The sequence below is a fragment of the Mesocricetus auratus genome, unplaced genomic scaffold (assembly GCF_017639785.1).
Source record: "Mesocricetus auratus isolate SY011 unplaced genomic scaffold, BCM_Maur_2.0 Super-Scaffold_100006, whole genome shotgun sequence".
Classification (NCBI taxonomy): domain Eukaryota; kingdom Metazoa; phylum Chordata; class Mammalia; order Rodentia; family Cricetidae; genus Mesocricetus; species Mesocricetus auratus.
The window spans coordinates 12,862,573-12,886,718 of NW_024429190.1; the positions used below are offsets into that span (position 1 = coordinate 12,862,573).

At 43.6% G+C, this 24,146-nt stretch overlaps 2 protein-coding genes across 5 annotated transcripts in view; one reads left to right on the forward strand and one right to left on the reverse strand.

Annotated features, from left to right (window-relative positions):
- Positions 1-604: 604 nt before the first annotated feature.
- Drg1 (developmentally regulated GTP binding protein 1) lies at positions 605-18,202 on the forward strand. The gene is made up of 9 exons (XM_040746847.1): positions 605-757; positions 2,383-2,506; positions 5,541-5,716; positions 9,235-9,304; positions 12,390-12,559; positions 14,188-14,318; positions 16,300-16,467; positions 16,628-16,750; positions 17,764-18,202. The coding sequence occupies exons 1-9, from the start codon at positions 716-718 to the stop codon at positions 17,861-17,863; spliced, it is 1,104 nt and encodes a 367-aa protein (XP_040602781.1). The 5' UTR covers positions 605-715; the 3' UTR covers positions 17,864-18,202.
- Positions 18,203-22,571: 4,369 nt separating this feature from the next.
- The window catches only part of Eif4enif1 (eukaryotic translation initiation factor 4E nuclear import factor 1), a 39,301-nt gene continuing 37,726 nt past the window's right edge, over positions 22,572-24,146 (reverse strand). For all 4 annotated transcript variants that reach the window (XM_040746850.1, XM_040746852.1, XM_040746851.1 and 1 more), the window contains 2 exons: positions 23,781-23,945; positions 22,572-23,289 (listed from right to left, as the gene is read on the reverse strand). In XM_040746850.1, coding sequence (XP_040602784.1) covers positions 23,051-23,289; positions 23,781-23,945 — 404 coding nt within the window. In that variant the 3' untranslated portion in view covers positions 22,572-23,050. The remainder of the gene's footprint in view (positions 23,290-23,780; positions 23,946-24,146) is intronic.

A 24,146-nucleotide genomic window follows, 5' to 3' on the forward strand; every position in this document is an offset into this window, starting at 1 on the left:
ACTGCACGTTCACATTTCAGTGGCTGTAATTCTATTTTACAGAATAGAGGTGCCTTTCTATTACCATTTCTCTTCTAATGAGTGTTAGCATAATTTCCAATGTTCCAATATTACAGCTGCTCTCTCTGGAGTTCCTCAGTCAATCCACTCATTAACTGTGGCTCATCGAGTGCCACCCTATCTCCTGGCAAACAAAGGATCCCTCGAAAATCCTTTTTTAAAAAATATTTAAATCCCCCACCTCCCAAAGACTGAAGATCCGGCTCTCAACAACCCAGGAAGCCGAGGTCACCGGGGCGTCTCCCCAGATGAGAAAAGGGGTCCCAAAGCATCTGCACGCACTTTGCTGGGTGCCAGGTCAAGGTCTTTTGCAGCCCGCACGCTCCGCGCGGAGCGGCGGACCAGGGAGATCCGGCGGGGTGGGGCCGAGCTGCGCGCGACCTTCGGCGCGCTCCAGGAGACCAGGCAGAGCGACCACTCTGGTCACCGCGGTCGCGGGCTCTATGACTCCTCACTGGGGGGCGGAGCGGGGAGGAGTCGGCGGAGAAGGCGGAGACCGCCGGGCACCGTGAGCCTCGGAGCAGACCTCTCGCGGAACTGCGTCCCGAGAATTAGCAAGTCCCGCGCTTGCGCACTGCAGCGGTGGCCTGTGGCGCGGCTGGCGCAAGGCGTTTCGGTGGTGTGAAGGCCAGCGTCGCCTCGAGCCGTCGCAACCATGAGCGGGACCTTAGCGAAGATCGCGGAGATCGAAGCCGAGGTAAAGGGCGCAGTCGGCGCTTCCCTCGCGGGCGAGCATCACTGTCCCGGCGGTGCCGCTGTCCGGACGTACGGTCAACGGCGTCAGGGCCCTGTTCCTGCCCAGCTTCCACCCCGGAGCCACCGACTCCCTTCCGCTCCTCGGTCCAAGCCTCGGCCCCTTACCCTGGCAGCTCCTCCCTGGGCGCCTCCTCTGGGCCTGGGCTCCTCCGCTTCCATTAGCAGGCTCCCTGTTCACCTGCTGGCCCCTCGCGCTCTGCTTCAGCCTCCCACATCCCACACCCGGTACCCGCTCCGGTGCTCAGCGTACATCTCGATATTTCTGATTTGCTTGCTTTTCTCTGGGTCACACCGACTTCTGCTCAGACACCATGGTGTGACCACGTATGTTTTTTTTTTTTTTGTTTTTTGTTTTTTTTTTGGTTTTTCGAGACAGGGTTTCTCTGTGGCTTTGGAGGCTGTCCTGGAACTCGTTCTGTAGACCAGGCTGGCCTCGAACTCACAGAGATCCGCCTGCCTCTGCCTCTCGAGTGCTGGGATTAAAGGCGTGCGCCACCAACGCCCGGCTGTGACCACGTATGTTAAAGTCTTGCCTTCTCGCCACTCTAACCCTGATGATAGCACGTCATTGATTTTTGGCGGTAAAAATTTTTTTTTTGCAAGTAAATTAATTCTACCCGGATAGCGTGTTACCTGTGAAGTTCGGAGCTTTTTAAATGTAGTGAACCTTGTTTTAGACCAGGTCCAGCAGATTTTTTTTTTTTTTTTGGTTTTTTACGAGACAGGGTTTCTCTGTATTATTTTGGAGGCTGTCAGTCTAGCCCAGCCTCGAACTCACAGATAATCCGCCTGCCTCTGCCTCCCGAGTGCTGGGATTAAAGGCGTGCGCCACCACTGCCTGGCTCAGCAGTTGGGTTTTAATTCCACCTGTGGACAGGAATTGCAGTGACCTTTGTTCTGTCACATCGGATCTCATTTCTTTTTCTCTGTAGTGAGAAAAATGAGGTGGATGGTGGGGAGAGTGAATTTAGAGCCCCTTTATTTATTTGTGTGTCAGAGCATAATTTAAGGGACTCATTCTGAACTGTCATATGGGTTCTGGGATTGCATTTAGCTTTTTAGGCATGGCAGTAAGTTCATTGAGTTTTTGAGCTTACTTAGTTGGCTCTGGGGTTTCCCCTCCACTCTTTCTTTTTTTGAGAGACAAGGACTCTCAACATAGCCCTGGATGTCGTGGAACCATATAGACCGGTTGGCCTTGAATTCAAGAGAGATCCAACTTTGCCCCCAGAGTTTTGGGATTAATCAGGCTTGGGTTTGTTTGTTTGTTTTGTTTTGTTTATTAAGGCAGTGCTCAGGAGGCAGAGGTAGAGGCAGGTGAAACTGTGAGTTTGAAGCCAACTTGGTTTACATAGGGAGTTCCAGGACAGTCAGGACTACAAAGAGAGACCCTGTCTCCAAAAAAAAAAAAAAACCCACAAATAAACAAATAGATGAAATGGATATACTGACATTAGTAGGACCTAGAAAAACAAAACATCATGCTCCCAGCTTTTGGGAACCCTCTAGTTGCTTTATGTTGTCTGAAATGCTGCAGGTTTGTGACTGTGATTCTTCCCTTATTAGATGGCCAGGACTCAGAAGAACAAGGCTACAGCACATCACCTTGGGCTGCTTAAGGCTCGACTTGCTAAGCTTCGAAGAGAACTCATCACCCCTAAAGGTGGTGGTGGTGGTGGTCCAGGAGAAGGTTTGTGGTTCTATATAATGTATGTTTGTGTGTGGTTTCTGCTAAACTAATATGGGGAGAGAGAGGGAGGGAGGGAGAGAGAGTTCATATGCCTGTTAATTATTTATTTTTCTTTTGAGGTAATCTCACTGTCTGTCCTGGAACTTACTCTATAGACCAGGCTGGCCTCAAACTCACAGAGATCCAACCACCTGCCTCTGCCTTCCAAGTGCTGGGGTTAAAAATATGCACCACTATGTCTGGCTTCTGTGAATGATTTTTGTTTTTGTCACAGGGTTTTTTGTGTAACAGCCCTGGCCTAGAATTCACAGAAGTCTGCCTTCCTCTGTCTCCCGGGTGCTAGGATTGAAGGCCACCACCATCGCCTGGCTACTTTATTTTTATTTATTTACCTTTTGTTTTTGTTTTTATTGATGTCCTACTGATCCAGGCACTTACTATTTTAGTTAGACTTAACTATTCTTCAAGCTCTGGAGATGTGCCTGTTACCCAGCAATGAGGTTACACGTGTGTGTAGGTGTTGCTAGGCTTCCACGTGGGTGCTGAGAATCCACAATGAGGTCTCATGCTTGTATGACAGGCACACTGATTACTAAATCATACCCTTGACACCATTATTTGTAAACATTTACATTTTATTTTGTGTATGTAGCTAATATTTATAGCAGGCAGTGGTGGTGCATGCCTTTAATCCCAGCACCACATGGCAAAGGCAGGCAGATCTGGTTTTTTGTTGTTGTTGTTTTGTTTTGTTTTTTGGTTTATTTGTTTTTTTTTCTCAGAGACATGGTTTCTCTGTGGCTTTGGAGGCTGTCCTGGAACTAGCTCTTGTAGACCAGGTTGGTCTGGAACTCACAGAGATCCGCCTGCCTCTGCCTCCCGAGTGCTGGGATTAAAGGCTTGCGCCACCACTGCCCAGCTAGCCAGGTCTTTTACCAATGAGCTACCTACCAAGTCCTTTAGCCAGAAATCCTGAATTATATTTATTTTAGTTTAATTTTCTAGTTTCAGACAACTGAATATTATCCAAGTGATTTATGTCTCATGCCAACTAAAATTAGATTTATTGAAATAAGTACACCTATAGCTGGAACCAAGTTGAAATAAGTAAAGAAGCTGATGTAAAGAGACTAGAATATGGCCGGGCGTTGGTGGCACACGCCTTTAATCCCAGCACTCGGGAGGCAGAGGCAGGTGGATCTCTGTGAGTTCCAGGACATCCTCCAAAGCTACAGAGAAACCCTGTCTCGAAAAACCAAAAAAAAAAAAAAAAGAGACTAGAATATGAATGTAGAAATAGTAAATTGAAGCTAAGGAAACTGTAACCAGGACGTGAAGGAATGCTATATATTTTGCATGCTTGCTAGAGAAGAGCCACAAACAGCTCTGAACTTATCTTATTTGCAGCCCTTATTAAATACAACAACAACCAGGGCCTTTAGTGCTTGCTATGCAAGTACAAGGACCTGAGTTGAGATCCCAACGCCAAGTACAAAGCTGTGTGTGGCCACGAGCTTTCATAGTCCCTGTGCCAGAAAGGGAGAGGTAGGAGGGCTCCTGGGGCTTTCTGTTCAACAGCCCAGCTGATATAGTTGATCCAGGAAAACATCTGGTGTCAGCCTCTGGCTTGTACATACATGGGCTCAGGAACACACACACATACGCACGCACATACCCCAAAAAGCTGGTAACACACAGTATTTGAGACCAAAGGCAAGAGGATTGCTTAAGTATATCCTATTTAAAAAAAACCTGATCCCATTATTCCCAGGGATAAGATAAAACCCAAACCAGAGTTAAAAGCCTCAAATGCACACACCCTGAGATTTTGGGGTTTTTGTTTTGTTTGAGACAGGGTTTCTATGTAGACCAGGCTGGCCTTGACCTCTCAGAGTGCTACCTGGCCATGGCTCTGGAGTGCTAGGATTAAAGGTGTGTACTACTCTGCCTGGCTTCCTTTGTTTTGATGTTTTAATTTTTGATTTTTGTTTGTTTCTAGACAGGGTTTCTCTGTGTAGCCTTGCCTGCCCTGGAACTCAATCTGTGTACCATGTTGGCCTGGAACTCACAGGGATCTGCCTGCCTCTGCCTCTCGAGCTTGGGGATTAAAGGCATGCTCTACCAGTGCTCAGATGATATTTTTAATTTCATATTTTAAATTTATGTATATGCTGGGCATGGCAGTGTGTGGCTTTGATCCCAGCACTTGAAAGCAGAGACAGACAGATCTCTGTGAGTTCCAGGACAGCCAAAACTACATAATAAAACCCTGTCTCAAAAAACATTTTTAAAATAAATTTGTGTGTATATGTGATTACTTGTTTGTATGTGCACTGGTACCTTCAGAGGCCTAAGAAGCAATCATATCCCTTGGAACTGCACTTAGAGCTACCTAGTGTGGGTGTTGGGAACCAAGCCTGGGTCCTTTGCAAGAGCAGCAAAGAGCCATCTCTAACCACCTGTGTTAGTTTTGGGGTGGGGGTGCTTTGCCTTCGTGTATGTATCTGTGTACCAGTGTGTGAAGTGCCTCTGGGGGCCAGAAGAGCTTATCAGACCCATTGGATCTTCTGAGACTGGAGGAGGTACAGATCACTGTGAGCTACCTTGTGAGTCCTGGGGATTGAGTCTGGTCCTCTGCTAGAGCGGTAGCACTCCAGTCCCAGCGCATTGTGTTTTGGGGAGAGGACCTTAAATATTCCAAGCTGGCCTCCAAGCTTCTTATGCTCCTGCTTTTTACCTCTCAAGCACTGAGATTACAGGCATATGTCACCATACCTGCGTAACCTTCATTATTTTTGTAATCTTTGGGCCTTAAATATTATACTAAAAACTGTTATAATTTAAGTAATGAAGGATTACATTGTTTTAATTAGGTACTGTGTTAAATTGAATTGTGAGTCTTATGCTTGAGTTCTATTTCAGAAGTAAGCTGCAGAAAGTTAGAGAAACACTAATAAGAACGTGAAAGGAATTAGGTGAGCTGTAATGCGTCCAAGGATAACTCCTGACTTTTTGATGTTTATTGATGTTTTAGGTTTTGATGTGGCTAAGACAGGTGATGCTCGAATTGGGTTTGTGGGTTTCCCGTCTGTGGGGAAGTCAACTCTGCTGAGTAACCTAGCAGGAGTGTACTCTGAAGTGGCAGCTTATGAATTCACTACTTTGACCACCGTGCCTGGTGTTATCAGATACAAAGGAGCCAAGATCCAGGTGAGTAAGATTTGCAGACCAAGAAAGAGATCCATTGTTTTCATTTCAGAAGCACTTTATTAGCAGCCCACAGTATGTCAGGTCTGTTTCTTTCTTTTTTTCCTTTTTTACTTCTTATTTTCTGTGCATTGGTGTTTTGCCTGCATGCATGTCTATGAGAGTTCTAGATAACAGCGAGCTGGGTGCTGAGAACTGAACCTGGGTCCTCTGGGAAAGGAGTCAGTTCTCTTGACTGAACCATCTCTCCAACCCCAAGTCTATTCTTTTATTTGCTAGACCCCTCGTCTCTTAATAGTTTCTACATTAAACAGTTGAACAATAAAGTAACACAATGAAATAGGACTTATGAAAATATGTAAAAAAGAGGGACTACTGTTTTATCTGGTGATGGGGAAAGAACATATGAGATAAGGCTTTGTGTACAAAGTGACGTTTGGAAGTCAGTCTTTTATTTATCTGAGAAGAATTAAAAACAACTGTACTGGTACATCTTATGACTACTTGATATCAGAGCCTTTGTATATGCTAAGGAAGTTGAGCTTTATCTGTATAAGACTTGAACATTTAGGCTATATATTTTACTCTGTAAAGGCACCTGAGTTTCAGTGTATTGATTGATTGATTGATTGATTGATTGATTGATTGGTTTTCAGGACAGGGTTTCTCTGTGTAGCTCTGGCTGCCCTGGAAGTTGCTCTGTAGACCAGGCTGGTCTGGAACTCACAGAGATCCGCCTGCCTCTGCCTCCCAAGTGCTGGGATTAAAGGCATGTGCCACCACCGCCCACCTCTACTTGTTAAATGTATGATAAATGATCATGAGCTTATTTATTTATTATGTATACAGAGTTCTGCCCACATGTATGACTGCAGGCCAGAGCAGGGCACCAGATCTCATTGCAGATGGTTGCTGGGAATTGTTCTTGGGGCCTCAGAGGTCCCACGAACAAGCTGTCTTTCCAGCCCTAACTTGAGGTTTTTAAAGACAAGGTCTCATATAGCCAGACTAGCCTCATATTTAGTTTGTAACTCCTGATCTTTGTGCCTCTACCTCTGATGTGATCATAGACCTGTGCCACTATACCTAGCACTCAGACCTTTTCCATGAAGTATGTAGTGTATCTGTCTGAAGTTTTTGTTTTGTCTTGTTTTTTTTCTGAGACAGTATTTATTTTCTCTGTGTAGCCCTGACTATCTTGGAATACACTCTGTAGACTGGGTGGGTCTTGAACTCAGGAGATCTTCCTGTCTTTGCCTCCCACACACGGGGATTAAAGGCATGTGCCAATACTACATGGGTTTTTTTTTTTGTTTGTTTGTTTTTGGAGGAAGTGGTTGAAGCTAATTTGATGTGGGGTTTTTTTTTTTTATGTTTTTGTGTGCTTGGGAATTAAATTGAGGATTTTGTTCATCCTGAATATCTAGCACTAATTTGAGACTTTGGCTTGTGTGTGTGTGTGTGTGTGTGTGTGTGTGTGTGTGTGAGAGAGAGAGAGAGAGAGAGAGAGAGAGAGAGAGAGAGAGAGAGAGAGAGAGAGAGAGAGAGAGAGAGAGAGAGAGAGAGAGAGAGAGAGAGAGAGAGAGAGAGAGAGAGAGAGAGAGGAGAGAGAGAGGAGAGAGAGAGGAGAGAGAGAGAGAGAGAGAGAGAGAGAGAGACTGCTACTACAATCAATATAGTGACCTTATATAGTCAACCTTTACAGGTTCTGTAATCAAGGATTCAACCATGGATTGAATATGTTTCTGAAAAAAAATTGTGTATGTATTATTTACATAGTATTTACTTTGTTTTTTTTTAAGATTTATTTATTTATTATGTATACAGTGTTCTGTCTGCATGTATCCCTGCATGTTAGAGGAGGGTACCAGATCTCATTACAGATGGTTGTGAGCCACCATGTGGTTGCTGGGAATTGAACTCAGGACCTCTGGAAGAGCAGCCACTGCTCTTAGCCTCTGAGCCATCTCTCCAGCCCCAGTATTTACTTTGTATTAGGTATTAAAAGTAACTTATCAAGAGTTTTTTTATTTCGTTTGTTTTCAAGACAGGGTTTCACTTTAGGCTTGGCTGTCCTGAATCTCACAGAGATCTACCTGCTTCTGCCTCCCAAGTGCTGGAATCCATTAATGAGTAATTGCTAATCATTTTTTTTGTCACACTGATTTCCAAAGCAGCTGTACAAGTTTGCACTGGCACCAGCAGTGGAGGAGTGTCCCCTTTTTCCACATCCTCTCCAGCATAGGCTGTCGTTCTGACACGTGTAAGATGGAATCTCAGAGTTGTTTTGATTAAGAGCAAGTTCTCTTAACCACTGAATGGTTCTTGGTTTGGCCTCTGTGTTGTCACAGTTAAGCGCATCCTCACACTCTTGTCTGCTCTGTCGGTGCCTGCTTTCAGCCGTAGCTGCTGTTCTAACGGTGACATCGGTTCTTCTTCCCACTGCATATGCTAACTAGATTTCTGCACACAAGAGCTGCCCTTCGCACCAGCCTGGTCTACAAAGTGCATAGCCAGGGTGACACACAGGAGAGACTCTAGTTCAATACTTAGAGCTGGTGTTGGTTCAGACTTTTTTTTTTTTTTTTTGGCTTTTTCAGAGACAGGGTTTCTCTGTAGCTCTGGAGCCTGTCCTGGAACTCACGCTGTAGACCAGGCTGGCCTCGAACTCACAGAGATCTGCCTGCCTCTACCTCCTGGGAATAAAGGCATGCGCCACCAGCGCCTGGCTCAGACTTTTTTTTAATCTAAAGGTTTTGTGTTTTTGTAATTTTGTGTGTATGGATGTTTTGTCTGCATGCACATTTGCACATCAGAAGAGAGGACATTGGTTTCCAGGAGACTACAGATATACATTCTTGTGAGCCACCACCATGTGGGTGATGGGAATTGAACTTACATCCTCTAGAACAGTAACTAGTGCTTGTAACTGCTGAGCACCTGGTAATTTAGGCATATTTAAGAATAGTACAATTTGGAAAAATGTTTTCTGATGTAACACAGTGCCGTGTGTACAAGGAGGTATATTTACATTGAAACTCTTCTCAAAGTGCATGTCACTTCTTCCATGAAGGTGGGTCCTAGAGACAAGCTGCCTGTGTTATGGTAAGGGACTAGGGAGGATTTGATGTGGTCTCAGTCATACTGATATCGTAGAGATCATCCGGGCCACCTCTGTCCTACTTGTGGGAGCTTGGTATGGCCGGGCCCTAACAGATGCAGAGGGTCACTTAGGGTATTAGCTACCTCTGTTCTCAGCCTTCTGGGCAGAAAACAGGTTATATATCTTTTCCTTTAAAAAGACAGCCCTCTGTGTTTAATTAACATTCCTGACATTCTGGGTGTGATCTGTGAGTGCAAGGACTTGTGTTCCTAATACAAAGGTTGGATTTGGGTCTCATAAATTTTGGATACTACAGAAATGAAATACTGGTATTTAAAAGCGGATACTAGTTAGTATGATTGATGTGTTCAGATTTATAACTGGTGGTTCCTCATTTTCACTGTTCTTAATCTTACAGCTCCTGGATCTCCCAGGTATTATTGAAGGTGCCAAGGATGGGAAAGGCAGAGGTCGTCAGGTCATTGCAGGTGAGTGAGTGGTCTGGGGCTGCCGTTTGTGGACAACACTGTTCCAGTTGTTCCCTCCCTGTAAGTTCTGGACTTTCAGATATCTGTATTGATTGTTTTTTTCAGTGTGATCTTTGTTCAGTAGAAATCCTTAATTTGATAGGTTATAATTTTCCTTAAAAATAAAATATATATATAGTTTATAAGTAGTTCTTAGCCTACATTGTCTGTATGTGCTCCACATGGTCTGCCTAGTGCCTGGGGAGGCCAGTGAGGTGATTTTATCCCTTTGAACTGGAGTTTATAAGTGCCTGCCACCATGCCTTTTTTTTTTTTTAATTTTGGGTATCAAACTCAGGTCCTGATGTAGACAGTATATACTGAACTATCTCCCCAGTGCTGAAGGTGTTTTATAAATCCTTACCTTTCCTTAGGTTTCGTTGTTAACGTTTATTTTTGTGTGTGCTTTGTGTGATATGTAGCTTATTGACTGTGGAGGTCTGAATAGTCCATTGGATCTCTGGACTGGAATTGTGGATGGTTATGAATGCTAGGAACCAAATCTAGGTCCTTTGCAAGAGCAACATGTGCTTTCAACCATTGAGTCATCTCTCCAGCCCCAGACTTAATATTTTATTTATTTATTTATTGTGTGATCTTCTGCCTGCATGCCAGCAGAGGACATCAGAGCTCATTCAAGGTGGATGTGAGCCACTATGTGGTTGCCGAGAATTGAACTCAGGTCCTTTGAAAGAACAATCAGTGCTCTTAACCGCTGAGCCATCTCTCCAGCCCCAGACTTAATATTTAATATTTATAATGCTTTTGGTTGCTATGACAGAATGAGTCACTGTTTCACAGAATCAGTCCAATATGTCAGGACCTCACAGAACTTATTTCTCAGAAGAGAAATGGAGGGAATTAGAGAGGATAAAGGAGGGGATGATATAAATGACCAGTAAATAATACGAAATATTCAACATTGCTAGTCACTGTCAACACTGAGAGAGATCATTAAATATTCGTTAGTAATACCACTGACTATTGGTAAGGACATGAAGTACTTGGGAGTTTTTACTCACTGTTAATGGGAATATAAGCTTTCATAAATACTTGGACAACTGTTTAACAGTTTCTGATCACTTTTTTGTGATATGCAACAGTTTATCTAGGAAAAATGAAAACACCAACAGAAACACTTGTACATAACTGTGTCCCGTCCCTTATGTGTATCCCTGTCTGTGTTGTCCCCCCCCTCCCATTTCTCTGTGTAACAGCTCTGGTTGTAGTACTCACTTTGTAGACCAGGTCTGCCTTGAACTCACGGAGATCTGCCTGCCTCTGCCTCACAAATACATGACTGTTTACAGCAGATTCACATTATACTTCTAAATAGAAAATAATACTTATGTTCTTCCACAGGTAAATGGCAGGTCATAGTTTAGTTTACTCACTTTTTTTTGGAGACAGGGTTTCTTTGTATGGCTTTGGAGCCTGTCCTGGAACTCACTCTGTAGACCAGGTTGGCCTCGAACTCACAGAGATCCACCTGCCTCTGCCTCCCAAGTGTTGGGATTAAAGGCGTGCGCCACCAACGCCAGACTAGTTTACCCACTTATAAAAGAGACAAGTTACGCCGGGCAGTGGTGGCGCATGCCTTTAATCCCAGCACTCAGGAGGCAGAGGCAGGTGGATTTCTGTGAGTTCGAGACCAGCCTGGACTAACAAGCGAGTTCCAGGACAGCCTCCAAAGCCACAGAGAAACCCTGTCTCGAAAAAACCAAAAAAAAAAAAAAAAAAGAGAGACAAGTTACTGATAACATACACAATGTGGCTGAATATTCAAAAGTGCTAGAATAAAAGATTTGTGCAGAAAAGAATACATTTTTATTTTATTCTATTTAAGTGGAATTTTTAAGAGTAAAACTATCTATGGTGATTAGCAAGAAATAAGAGAAATGGTTCTAAAAATTGGTATAGCTTTTGGAGATGATTTGAGTGTTCTGTATATTTTGATTGACTTTTTTTTTGGGGGTGTGGTTTTTGAGACAGGGTTTCTCTGTATTGCTTTGGAGCCTATAGACTAGGCTGGCCTCGAACTCACAGAGATCCACTTACCTCTGTTTCCTGAGTGCTGGGATTAAAGGAATGGCCACCACCACCCACCTTGATTGACTTATTTTTGACATAGTTGACCTTAATTTGTTTTGGTAGCTGAGGGTGCTCTTATCTTCATGCAGTGATTGCAAGTGTCTGCCACCACACCCATCTTACTGTATCTTGACTAGTGTGGTGGTTATATCAAATCATCTGCAAAACAGCTGTAGTTTATCTTTGTAAATTGTGGTTTGATAAAGCTGATTAAATGTCTGTAAATTGAGGGCTGGAGAGATATTTCAGTGGTTAGCAGCACTGCTGGTCTTTACAGAGGATCCAGGTTTTATTTTCACCCACATGGTAGCTTACAGCTCTCTTGTGTTTCCAGTTTCAGGGGATCTTCTGTGTGGTAGTCAGTTAAATGCTTATACCTATTAAAACCCAAACCAAATACATGACTGTTATCATGTAATACAGAGAATATAATCTGATTTTTGTCTTAGAGTTTGTGTTACTTTAAAGTTTATTATTTTAGAGTTTGTATTTTTTTTTTTTTATTTGGTTTTTCGAGACAGGGTTTCTATGTAGCTTTGGAGGCTGTCCTGGAACTCACTTTGTAGACCAGGCTGGCCTCGAACTCATAGAGATCCACCTGCCTCTGCCTCCCGAGTGCTGGGATTAAAGGCGTGTGCCACCAACGCCTGGCTAGAGTTTATATTTTAAAATGTCTCTAAACTTAGTTTATTGCTCAGTTTATATCTTTAGTTTTGATTTTCTTACTCATGTATAAAAGATGGGCCAGTGTTCTGGGTGATTGTTTGATAACTTTAAGGTATGTACCGCAAATTGATAGCTAGAATAAATCTTTGGTAACCTTAAGTAAGCCTTTTGTGTGTATATAACAAGAAAAAAATCACAATCTAGGGGTTAGACAGAAAACACTGCTGTTTGAGTTTTTGGGTAAGTAAAGGCTATATGCATTCAACTTAAGTATCATCTTTACCCCCAGTGGCCCGAACATGTAATTTGATCTTGATTGTTCTGGATGTCCTAAAACCCTTGGGACATAAGAAGATCATTGAAAATGAGTTGGAAGGCTTTGGGATTCGATTGAACAGCAAACCCCCCAACATTGGCTTTAAGAAGAAAGACAAGGGAGGCATTAATCTCACAGCTACTGTAAGTGGGGAAGATGACATGGGTTGAATATTGACTGAAGGGGTTGGTGTGAAAGTGGATTCAGACGTGCAGAAATTGGTAATTTGGAAATTTTCTGACCCTTTCCTGCTCTCATTGAGATAATTCAGAGACTTTATAATGACTTATAAGAAAGACAAGGTCAGTACAGAAGTCATTCACAGATTGACTTTTTCAACTTTATTTCTCCTTTTTAGGTCTCTACTTAGGGTGGTGCAAGCATTTGGAACAGCATTGCCCTAAAGTAGTTGCCAGGATACTTACTGTGCTTTAATGTATTGAACATGAGTCTGTGAAGAACTAACGAGAGACCAAGTGTTCTTTTTTTTTTTTTTTTTTTTTTTTTGGTTTTTCGAGACAGGGTTTCTCTGCATTGTTTTGGAGGCTGTCCTGGAACTCACTTTGTAGACCAGGCTGGCCTCGAACTCACAGAGATCCGCCTGCCCAAGTGTTCTTTTAAGCTCTGGAAGTAAGGGATGATATAGAGAAAGGCCCAGGGTAGTGAAGAACCTTCATTCTTTGGTAAATGAACAATTATGGAGGAAAATACAGTCTACTAGATTGATAGGAAAAGTAGGGAAGGTGAGGAAGCTATCCCCACCTCCCTAGGCTTGTGCTTCTCAGGTCAGCCTCAAACTTATGATGTAGCTGAGAATAATGTTGAACTTACACTCCTGCTTCTGCCTCCTGAGAGCTGGGGTGACAGATGTTTGCCAATATGCCTTGTTTCTGGGGTTTCTGGAGATTTAATCCAGGGCTTTCCGCATTCTAGGTAAGCTTTCTACCAACTTAACTACAGCCCCAGTCTCTAGGGCTACCTTTCTAATTTCGTTTTCTTCTTATAGGGTTTCTCTGTGTAGTTCTGGCTGTCTATTTTTTTGGGGGGGGGTTTCGAGACATGGTTTCCTGTGGCTGTTCTGGAACTCACTTTTTTAGACCAGCCTCGTCTGGAACTCACAGAGATCCTCCTGCCTCTGCCTCCCGAGTGCTGGGACTAAAGGTGTGAACCACCAACGCCGGGCCTATAAAGTTTTTTTAGTTATATTCTAATGTAAATTAATTACTTTCGTCCAGGGCAGTGTAATAAGTTTAATTTTTTTTTCTTTTTTGAGACAGGGTTTCTGTAGCTTTGGAGCCTGTCTTAGAATTCGCTCTGTAGCCCAGGCTGGCCTGGAAGTTTCTGCCTCCCAAGTGCTGGGATTAAAGACTTGTGCCACCACTGCCTGGCATGAGTTTAAATATTACCTAGAATTTTCAGGTACAGGGCTGAGGATGTAGCTTGATAGAGTGTTTGTCTAGCATGCACAAAACCTGGATTTAATTCATAGTACCGCATTAACATTAGCAGAGTGTGGTGTTGCATGTCTGTGATCCAAGCACTTGGGAGTTACAGTTAGGAGGATAAAGGTCATTCTTGGCTGCTTAGTGACTTTGGAAAAAGAAAAGTACAGAGACGCTGAATATGGTGCCGCATGCAACCAGACAAAGGCAGGTAGATCTCTGCGTTCCCGGCCAGCCAGAGCTACATAGTAAGTCCCTGTTTCCCAAAAAAGAAAAGTACATGGTCCCCCACCCTCCCTGATTGGTCTGTTTTTATTCTGTCCGTTCAGTGCCCTCAGAGTGAATTAGATGCTGAAACAGTGAAGAGCATCCTGGCTGAGTACAAAATTCACAATGCTGATGTGACTCTGCGTAGTGACGCCACAGCTGACGACCTCATTGATGTGGTAGAAGGAAACAGGTATTCATTGTGTCTTGGTGACCGTGTTTGAAGCTTATGAGGGAAGCAAACAGAGGGTTACAGATTTGGGAGATTGGTCCAGCCTGATTGTGGCCGTGCCTTTGCCTGTTGTGGGCCTTGAGCTCTTCACTGGATGTGTGTTCTGGCCTTTATCTCTGACTTCTTCCCTCGCTCTGCAGTTTAGTTACTGATGCTGATATTCCGTTTGAGTTATTTGCTGTGACCTTTGCTGCCTCTTAAGCTCTTCTGTCAAGTGGTAGGTGAAGAGAGGGGCTTGGGCAGTCTGCTCTCTCCAATTATTATTTGAGCAATCATAGGCCGAAGTTAGAGCACCAAGATGTGTCCATTCATCCTAACTGTATATAGCTGAAACCTTGTTCTATGAAACACTGCTACTGTTTGCACTTTAGTAATTTAGACCACTTTGTTGAAGTTATTCCTAACATTTACACAGAATCTTCTTAGTTGTTTATTTATTTGGAGAATTTGAGTTGAACGATTTACAAGTGAAGCAGATAAAGTCTGAGAAGTTACAGCTTGCCTAATTACTAGTAATCTTAACTGTCATATTGATTGGACACTAGGGGTATAACATTGATAAATGTTATACTTAAGGAAAAGTTTAAAGGCACACATCTGTAATCTAAGAGGCAGACAGATATCTGAGTTCAAGGACAGCCAGGACTTAGACAGAGAAACCCTGTCTCAAAAAAAAAGTTTCAGTCTTTAAAAACTATCAGGAGCTTTGGCTATTACTCATGATACAGTTTAGCCTACCATGAACTGGCTGAAAACAAGAAGCATGTTTGAAATTACAGGTATATATGCCAAGCAGGGGTAACACATGCCTTTAGTCCCACCAGAGACAGGCAGATCTCTGAGGTCAAGGCCAGCCTGGTCTACAGAGTGAGTTCCAGGACAGCCAGAATGGTTACAGAGAGAAACCCTGTCAAGAGAGGTAGAGGAATCATGGGCATATCTTCTGGTGGAGGGGTTGAGAGAGTAGCTCACTATTGTATGCTTCCCCTGAGCTTTGGGGGTACCTGCCCCCACCATCCACTGCTAGCACTGCAGGCATGTGCCACTCTGTTTTTTTTTTTGGTTTTTCGAGACAGGGTTTCTTTGTGGCTTTGGAGGCTGTCCTGGAACTCACTCTGTAGACCAGGCTGGCCTCGAACTCACAGAGATCCGCCTGCCTCTGCCTCCCGAGTGCTGGGATTAAAGGCGTGCGCCACCAACGCCCGGCTGCCACTCTGTTTTTGTTTCTTCTTTTCTCCTTTAAAAACAAAGCGAAACGAAAAACCCTTGTGTTCTTAAATTTCCCAGGAACTGTCTGAAAGTAGAACCTGAGTTTTGTTAATTCTCAATCTATAATTCAGTTTTTAGATTTTGGTACTTGCTTAGTTTTCAGTTTTTACTAGTTTTTACTTTATGTGTATGTGACTGCACCTGTATGCAAGTGCCCAAGGAGGCCAGATGCTATAGAAGTCACTGGAGCTATAGGAATTAGTGAGCTATCCAGTGTGGGTTCTGGAAACCAAACTCAGTTCTGTGGGAGAACAAGTGCTCCTGACTGCTGAGATTTCCAGCTCCTTGTGTTTATATTTTTAGAGAACTTAAAAAAAATTAGTGTGTGTATAAGAGAGACAGACTCATGTAATCCTTTTTTTTAATATTTTATTTATTTATTATGTATACAATCTTATGCACACCAGCAGAGGACACCAGATCTCATTCAAGGTGGTTGTGAGCCACCATGTGGTTGCTGGGAATTGAGCTCAGGACCTCTGGAAGAACAGTCAGTGCTTTTAACCTCTGAGCTATCTCTCCAGCCCTGAGACATGTATTCTTGAATGTGTGTTGTCTGCAGTGCACAAGTGGAGGATGAAGGATATTTTGTGGAGTTGGTTCTCTTCTTGTACCTTGAGTTCTAGGATCAGATTGGATCACCAAGCTAATAACTTTTCTTCTCCTTCTGTAGAGTTTATATCCCCTGTATCTATGTATTGAATAAGATTGATCAGATCTCCATTGAGGAATTGGATATTATCTATAAAGTGCCTCACTGCGTACCCATTTCTGCCCATCACCGCTGGAATTTTGATGACCTATTGGAAAAGATCTGGGACTACCTGAAACTAGTTAGAATGTGAGTCTTACTGATATTTGTCTGTTTTAGAGATAGAAGTAAAGTGCTTCCTACTGAGTGCTCTGTTCGCAGATTGGAGACTACCCTGGTCTGATGGCAGAAGCAACAGAGGGTTGGTTTATGTTCAGCACATGACAGTTGTGTCTTTCCTGTGTTCTAGTTACACCAAACCCAAAGGCCAGTTACCAGACTACACCTCTCCGGTGGTACTGCCCTACTCCAGGACCACGGTGGAAGATTTCTGCATGAAGATTCACAAAAACCTTATCAAAGAATTTAAATAGTAAGCATCATGGGCACGTGGTGCTACTGATTTCACGAGTAGCCTCTGCCTCCTGACAACTGGGATTATCGGCATGTGCCAGCATGACTGCCTTTCCTCTTAATGTTTATTTCTAGTGTGTGTGTGTATGCCTTAGTATGTATGTGTGTCATACATATCAGATCACTTGAAATAATATTTGTGAGCCACCATGTGGATGCTGGGAATCAAACTTGGTTTCTCTGCAAGAGTAGCATATGCTTTTAACCACTGAGCCATCTCCCCAGCTCCCTCTCACTGTCTGAAAGTCTTGAGTACCTGATTGGAGCAAGAAGAGTTTCAGAAGCCTCTTGAGCTCAGGAATGTTTGCTAGGGTGTATTTTCCCACTTGCCCTTGCCAATTCACCTTCCTTTTGGCAGGTGTGTGAAATGGCTTAGTGGATAAGAGTGCTTGCATTGTAAATAAGAAGACTTGAGTTCAAATCCCCTACTCTCACATAAAAGCTGTGTATGGCCCTGAATGCCTGTAAGCCCAGCATTATGCGTTAGAGAGAGGGGTTGCTGGAAGCTTCCTTGGTCTTCTAAAGTAGCTGTTAGTGCACTTAACTGCTCAGCTGTGTCTGCCCCAATGGTTTTTTGTTTTTGTTTTTATTTGTTGGTTTTTTGGCTTTTCGAGACAGGGTTTCTCTATGTAACAGCCCTGGCTGTCCTCAAACTCACAGACAGAGATCTGCCTGCCTCTGCCTCCCAGGCAAGTGCTGGGATTAAAGGTGCATGCCACTACTGGTTCAGCCCCCATTTTTCTGCTTTCCTTCAATTGACTATGGAATGAGAGCAATCTCATGATTTCTGAAAGCATTTGTCTTCGTGTGTAACGTTCCAGTGGACACACTGTCCTGAAATTGGCTTTGAGTGTGTGCCCTGATTTGGAAGAGAACTTTGAAATCTGTGTTGTGTCTTTTAAATCTGGTAAGGTAACTGGGGCTGAAGCTGGTTGTTACTGCCACTGACTATCTTTGTTCATTTCTATACAGCGCTTTGGTCTGGGGTCTTTCTGTGAAGCATAATCCTCAGAAAGTGGGTAAAGACCATACACTGGAAGACGAAGACGTCATTCAGATTGTGAAGAAGTGAAACCTTGTTCCCCACCTGCTGACTGGCCACAGCAGTGTTCCTTATGACCAAGTACCCTCCTCAACCCTTCTGTCTTTGGCAGCCATTGGATTGGGATACAGGCATAGATATGGAGACTCCAAACTGTAACATCATTTGTCTTTTTTGTTTTTGAGGTAGTGGCCTATTTATTTCAGACTGGCCTTGACCTCTAGCTGGGAGTGGCCTAGAATCCTCCTTTGTCTGTCAGCCTGCATCTCCCGAGTGCTGGGCTTACCAGTGTGTACTTGCACCTCAGCAGCCTCACCTTTCTTGCCTTGGTGTCTCTTCTCTTGAACTGTGTAAACCCGGATGGGCGCATTGGCTGTGTGTCATTGTCAGATTTGCTGGGGTTAGCTGAATGAGGAAAGGCCTGTCTGCAGGGAGGGAGCTGCAGAGTATGAAATAGATAATGTGACATGTGACATCCTTTGTGATGCAGAGTAATGAAAGGCTCCTTCACCTGCTGCAGCTTGCTTTCTTTTTCTCAGGACATTGGTGAGGGCAAGGATATGATAAAGTTAGCTGCTTATTTCCTCCGGTAGACAAAGCAGACAAAGCAGAGTGGGGTTTGAATTGTAGGGTTTGTCTTAGCTATGAATCTAAAAAAGATTAGTTAGCCTTTGTAAACCTCAACTTCATCATGTACTACAGGGATAATGGCATTAACTGTTAAGGTTGTGATTGCTGGTATTAGGTGTGGGTTTTGGAAGTTGCTTAGCACAGCAGTGATCATATAAATTTACTCAGCCCTTTTTAAAAAAAAAAAAACTGTGTATTTTATCACAGTCTTCATGTCATGGAACCTCTAAGCTAAAACATGCTGAAATCTTTTGACAACCTGTCACCAAGCCTGTAACTTTGGTAAAGGCAGGGAGTACATTAGAAGTGTGGCAGCTCATGCTAGCAGAATACTCATCCCTAGGAGTGAGAGGGACGATCATTGAGACTACGGGAGACAACACTTGGCAGTCTGCTTATCCTGATTATCTGAAGATGGTTTGCAGCCATCACATCATGGCTTAGTGAGAATGTGGGGTCCATTGGTATAGAGAAGTCTAAACCTGCTAACTCACTTTTAATGTGACTGCAGGGATGGTAGAGGCCTTGATAAAAACAAAAGCAAAAGCAGCTTTGTCTCCAGTGGAGATGAGCTAGAGCCTTTAGCAATCTGTGAGGGAAGATGAGGCCTATCCTCAGGCTTGTCCGCTGACCTACAGCTGTCTTTTTCCTTTCCTTTCTTTTTTTTTTTTTTTTTCAATTGGTGTTTTTGAGACAGGGTTTCTCTGTGGCTTTGGAGGCTGTCCTGGAACTCACTCTTGTAGACCAGGCTGGTCTTGAACTCACAGAGATCCACCTGCCTCTGCCTCCGAGTGCTGGGATTAAAGTTGTGTGCCACCACAGCCCGGCTCTTTTTCCTTTCTCTGGTTCAGCACTGCCTCCACATGTAGGTAGCCTCACTTGTCTCAGGCCAGGTGCTTTTCAGACTACAGACTGGTGTCTTCCAACAATACAAGAAGGAATTGGGGTTTAGAGCTGTGGAGTTTCTAGATAGGTTTATTGTGCAGTGAGAGCCTGTTGAGATTTTTGGGACTCTTCAGATCAAGTAAGATTCACTTTGCTTAAGCATTTAGCACTTCAGGATGCTAAAGAGAGGGCAGTCCAAATCTTTTGCAAGGCTATAGTGTTTTTGAAGAGGCCTTGAGTCCATCATTCAGTTCCCCTCCCCCAGTTGCCAGTTCTTCAGTTTACTGACATGCGTAGTCAAGGCTGGTTTGGACTTCTGGAAATGCAGTGTCCACCCCAAGAACAAAACAAACATATCACTACCTGTTCCCTTCTTTGGTACTTAAGACTTGATGGTTCTGAAGAGAAGATACAGTTTGTGTCAGGGTGATGGTTGGGATCTGGGTTAGGTGTTTGCAGGTTCTTGGCCTGTTATCCAAAGAATTGAAATTAAGGCCTTCCAGGGTTTTGCACTACAAGCAAGATAATTTCATTTAGAGCAAAGCAATTATGTAGATTATGGAGGGTTACACTGTCAAAGATTGACAGCAGACTGAGTGGGTGGGAGTACCTAAGGACCCTAGGCTACAGCCTAGGTCTCAAGGTCTTTCAAAAAAGGAGGGGTTGGCTACCAATGAATGGAGTTCGGAGTACTCTCTGTTTTGGGTTTTTTTGTTTGTTTTGAGACAAGATCTCTAGTTCTCGGCTGTCTTGGAACTAGCTTTGTTTAGGCTGGTCTTGAACTCACAGAGATGGTCCTCCTGCTTCTATCTCACAAGTGCTAAATTAAAGGCGAGTGCCACCATACCTGGCTTTGCTGTTTACCATTTTATTTACAGGTTTTTATATTCTTTTCCTGTTGCATGTCACTTCCCACATTATATCTGATTCCAATCCTCTGCATGCCCAATCATGAACAGGCACAAGTTGGTGTAATAGATTTTTCCTGATAGTTAACGTAGAAGACAGTTTGCATTGCTGCATGTGCACCCAGAACTAGTGAGGCCAGCTCAGCCCTTCTGTTTATAAACTTTCTAAATTTGATTGCTAGCTATGGGCAAATCCATATTGTTCAGGTAGCAATATGTATACCCTGATGCAGGCCAGGGTTCCATAGGGTTCTGGGTAGCTAGATGTATTATTTGGAGAGGGATATATGTACATAGAGTATGTGGTACAGAAATTAGGCTGCCAAGAATATTATCACAAGATGTGCATGATCCATACCAAATAGGGTTTCAGGTTAAACTCTCTTAAGCATTACTGCCTCAAGCTGCTAGAGAGGTACATTCTTTTTTATTCTTATTTTTTTGGTTTTGAGACAAGGTCTCAGCCAGTAGTGGCACATACCTTCAGTCCCGGTGCTTGGGAGGCAGAGGCAAGTCTGTGACTTCAAAGCCAACCTGGTCGGGCTACAGAGTAAGTTCAAGGACAGCCAGGGCCACAGAGAAAACCTGTCTCAGGGAACCAAAAAGAGAGAGACAAGGTTTATGTTAACTCTGGCTGGCCTCGAATTTAGAAATATCCTGTTTCTGCCTGCCAAGTGCAGAGATTAGAGGCATTATTTAATCCACCATGCCCAATGAGGTGCACTCTTGCATCCAAAGACCTTTCTCCTGAGGTCTCAGGAAGACTGGTGGTATGAGTTTCTCATGACATGGCTGAACATTTCCCATTTTGTTTTTCCTGGCTTTAGTATAGCTAAGCAGACCCACTGTTGATTCTGAAGTTAGGATGCTAAAGCTCCATTTAAGAGGGAAGTGTTAGCTTAATCATGGAAATGTCATTTTCACAGAAGTAGTATGTATTCATTAGGTGTCTCACCTACTCTGTTCACTACAGCTTGTTGGCTCTTTTGGGCAGCTGGCTGCCCCAAATCAAAAAAAGGTCTGCTAGAGCCTTGAGCTGAGTGTCATCCTGAGAATAATTTATAAGAGTGGCAAGACCTGGCCCCTCTATAATATTCCCACTTCTGATTCCTACTGCCTTTGCAAGGACTTCTTACTCCACAGTTTCTTTTGGGAAACTGTTATTTGCCTCACCTCACTTGCCCTCTCAATGTAGGTTTTTATTTTATAATACGTATATGGGTGTTTTGCCTTTGTATATGTCTCTGCATTCCTCCATTGACAGTTGGGACTGCTTTTTCCAGGTTTCTCTTGTGAAAGCATGGGCCAATCTACGCAGCGTGTTTCATGGGTTGTGAAGTCACTGAGAGTTGAGAGTATTCAATAAATTTGGAAGTACCAGATTGCCCTCATGCTTAACTCACAGCCATGTTTCGTTGAAAAAGCAACCCCTTTCTTGTCGCGAAATACAGAGTAGGTGGTAGGATTATAATTACTGAGAACCAAGACTTGTAAGCCATAGGCTGTATTTACCCCTGCAGTCAAAATCCAACTATGAATGGAGAATGGCATATTTTTATTAGTAGAGTTAAAATGGCATTTATAGACCTCAAAGTCCATAATTATCTAGTGATATTTTTTAAACTTATTTTCAAAGTTTAATCAGGAGAAGCTAACACAGGAGAGGCAAAGGAAAGACAGGTCAAATTGGAATTATGCTGGATTAACAAAGAGAATGTAAATTTTAGAGAAATTGCCATATACTTGATTTTTCCCCAACAAACTTTCATCAGGTCAGTTTCATTTTGAAAAGGGTGCAATATTGATACCCTTCATGTTTAGCCTAGCTTACACTAATGCTGTGGGACTTTACATGTAGGGAAAAGTTGAAATTAAAATGGAAGGGGCTGGAGAGATGGCTCAGAGGTTAAGAGCATTGGCTGCTTTTCCAGAGGTCCTGAGTTCAATTCCCAGCAACCACATGGTGGCTGACAACCATCTGTAATGAGATCTGGTGCTCTCTTCTGGCCTGTGGACATACATGCAGACAGAACACTGTATGTATAATAAATAAATCTTTAAAAAAAAAAGAAGAAATGCAAAAGAGCTGGGCGTTGGTGGCACATGCCTTTAATCCCAGCACTCTGGAGGCAGAGGCAGGTGGAAGGTGCATCTCTGTGAGTTCGAGGCCGGGCTGGACTGACAGCCTCAAACAATACAGAGAGACCCTGTCTCGTAAACACCCCGCCCCCCAAAAAAAAGCAAAAGAGAAATCTGTGTCTTGACCCAGTGTTAGAGACGAGATTCATGGAAGAAATAAGCACAGAACCAGTCACTTTGTTCACACACGTGGCATATGCAACTTTTAATAAACCAAAGAAAAAGTCCCAAATATACAAGTGGAAAAAAATCCAAACAGTTGACACAGGCCTAACTAATAGCTACTTTATGTACAGCTGTAAAGTTCAAAAAAAGCTATCCTATACGTATATACAAAAGTTTATACACAGGTCTGTACACAAGGGTCTATACATTTTATTTCTTCAGAACCCTTTTCTAGAAGACACCAACACTTCATTCACATGTTATAAAAGACAGACTTTGAAGATTGATAATATTGTGTCCCTTGTTTTGGACCGTGTAGGCTCCATTTTGATTGGTTTACAGCCTTCTGTCATAATGTAGTTCAAGGTAGGCAAGTGGGTCCCCTTCACACAGTGTGCTCCAATGTAAAATCCCATAAATAAAGATGGGGAATGAGCCTCATAACTAGGGTGCCACCATAGGTCCAGGTGGGTGAGCCCACCTGCCCTGTTCACTGTCTGTATTCCAGTTCATCTACACTGATGACTTTGGTGGGCATAGAGGGCAGAGGCTGCTGTAGCACATCTGAGCCAAACCATTTAGCAAGGCCCACAGGGGAGCTGCTCCTTTGACTGGTACGATGCTCCAGCTGGGAGTGCATGTGGGGCAGGCCTGACCTGCTGGGCACACTCTGAGGAGTCTGAACATTGATAGGTGCTGCCTGGGAACCCGAGCCTGGAGGATGCAGAACTATGGAGAGAAGAGTGTCACTCAGTACAGCATTCCATCCATAAAAACTTTACACATCTATTAGAGGGGCCCTTGGCTACTCACTCCCAAGACCTGTGGTCGCTATAACATTTTCTGACCGTCTTTGCTGGAATAGTTACTTTCAGGGTGGGGGAGTGTCTACCAAATGATTACTCCAGGACTTCCTAAAGTATAGAATGACTTTACATAGGAAAGCTAACTATAAACACCAAGGCTGACATGACCACATCTCAGGAAAGATTCTCAGCCTTCAAAGGGGTGAAAAAGAAAGCCAGAGCATGCCTGTCTCCCACTGTCCTCGCAGTAATAGCCCCAAAGACTGTGGGTCAGTCCTCTTCACCTGTTTCAATGACAACTGTACTTACAAGGACAAGCTAATGAACAAGAAGTCAGTGACAGCTCACTGCTATGAGAAGTATCTCAGAAATTTAAGGTGTGGTCAGCCTCCCTGACCCATCCCTGAACCTTACCTGAGCGCTGTAGCTGCTGCTGCATCACTGCCAGATGCAGAGGGGTCCCAGGACGAGGGTTTAGGATTGGGTGACTAGCAGCAGAGAAAGGGTACAAAGGTTGTCCCAGGAGTGGGCCAGATATTCCCTGTAGAGGAGCCAAGTCTATCCCAGGAGGAAGCACACCTGGTAAGAAGAAACTTCTGAGAAGTTGTATCCATGTACCTAAAAACCTCATATTTTTACAAATATTGCTAATTTGCAAACTCTGGGTGTGGTGACACACTTTTTTTACACAGGGCATCTCTGCGAAACAGTCCTGGCTATCTTGGAACTCACTCTGTATATCAGGGCAGCCTCAAACTCTAACAGATCTGCCTGCCTCTG

Coding starts and splice junctions, on each gene's coding strand:
- Drg1 (XM_040746847.1), top strand. CDS start 716: ATGAGCGGGACCTTAGCGAAGATCGCGGAGATCGAAGCCGAG. Junction 9,305..12,389: donor AGGTCGTCAGGTCATTGCAG/GTGAGTGAGTGG, acceptor CTTTACCCCCAG/TGGCCCGAACATGTAATTTG. Junction 12,560..14,187: donor GCATTAATCTCACAGCTACT/GTAAGTGGGGAA, acceptor CTGTCCGTTCAG/TGCCCTCAGAGTGAATTAGA.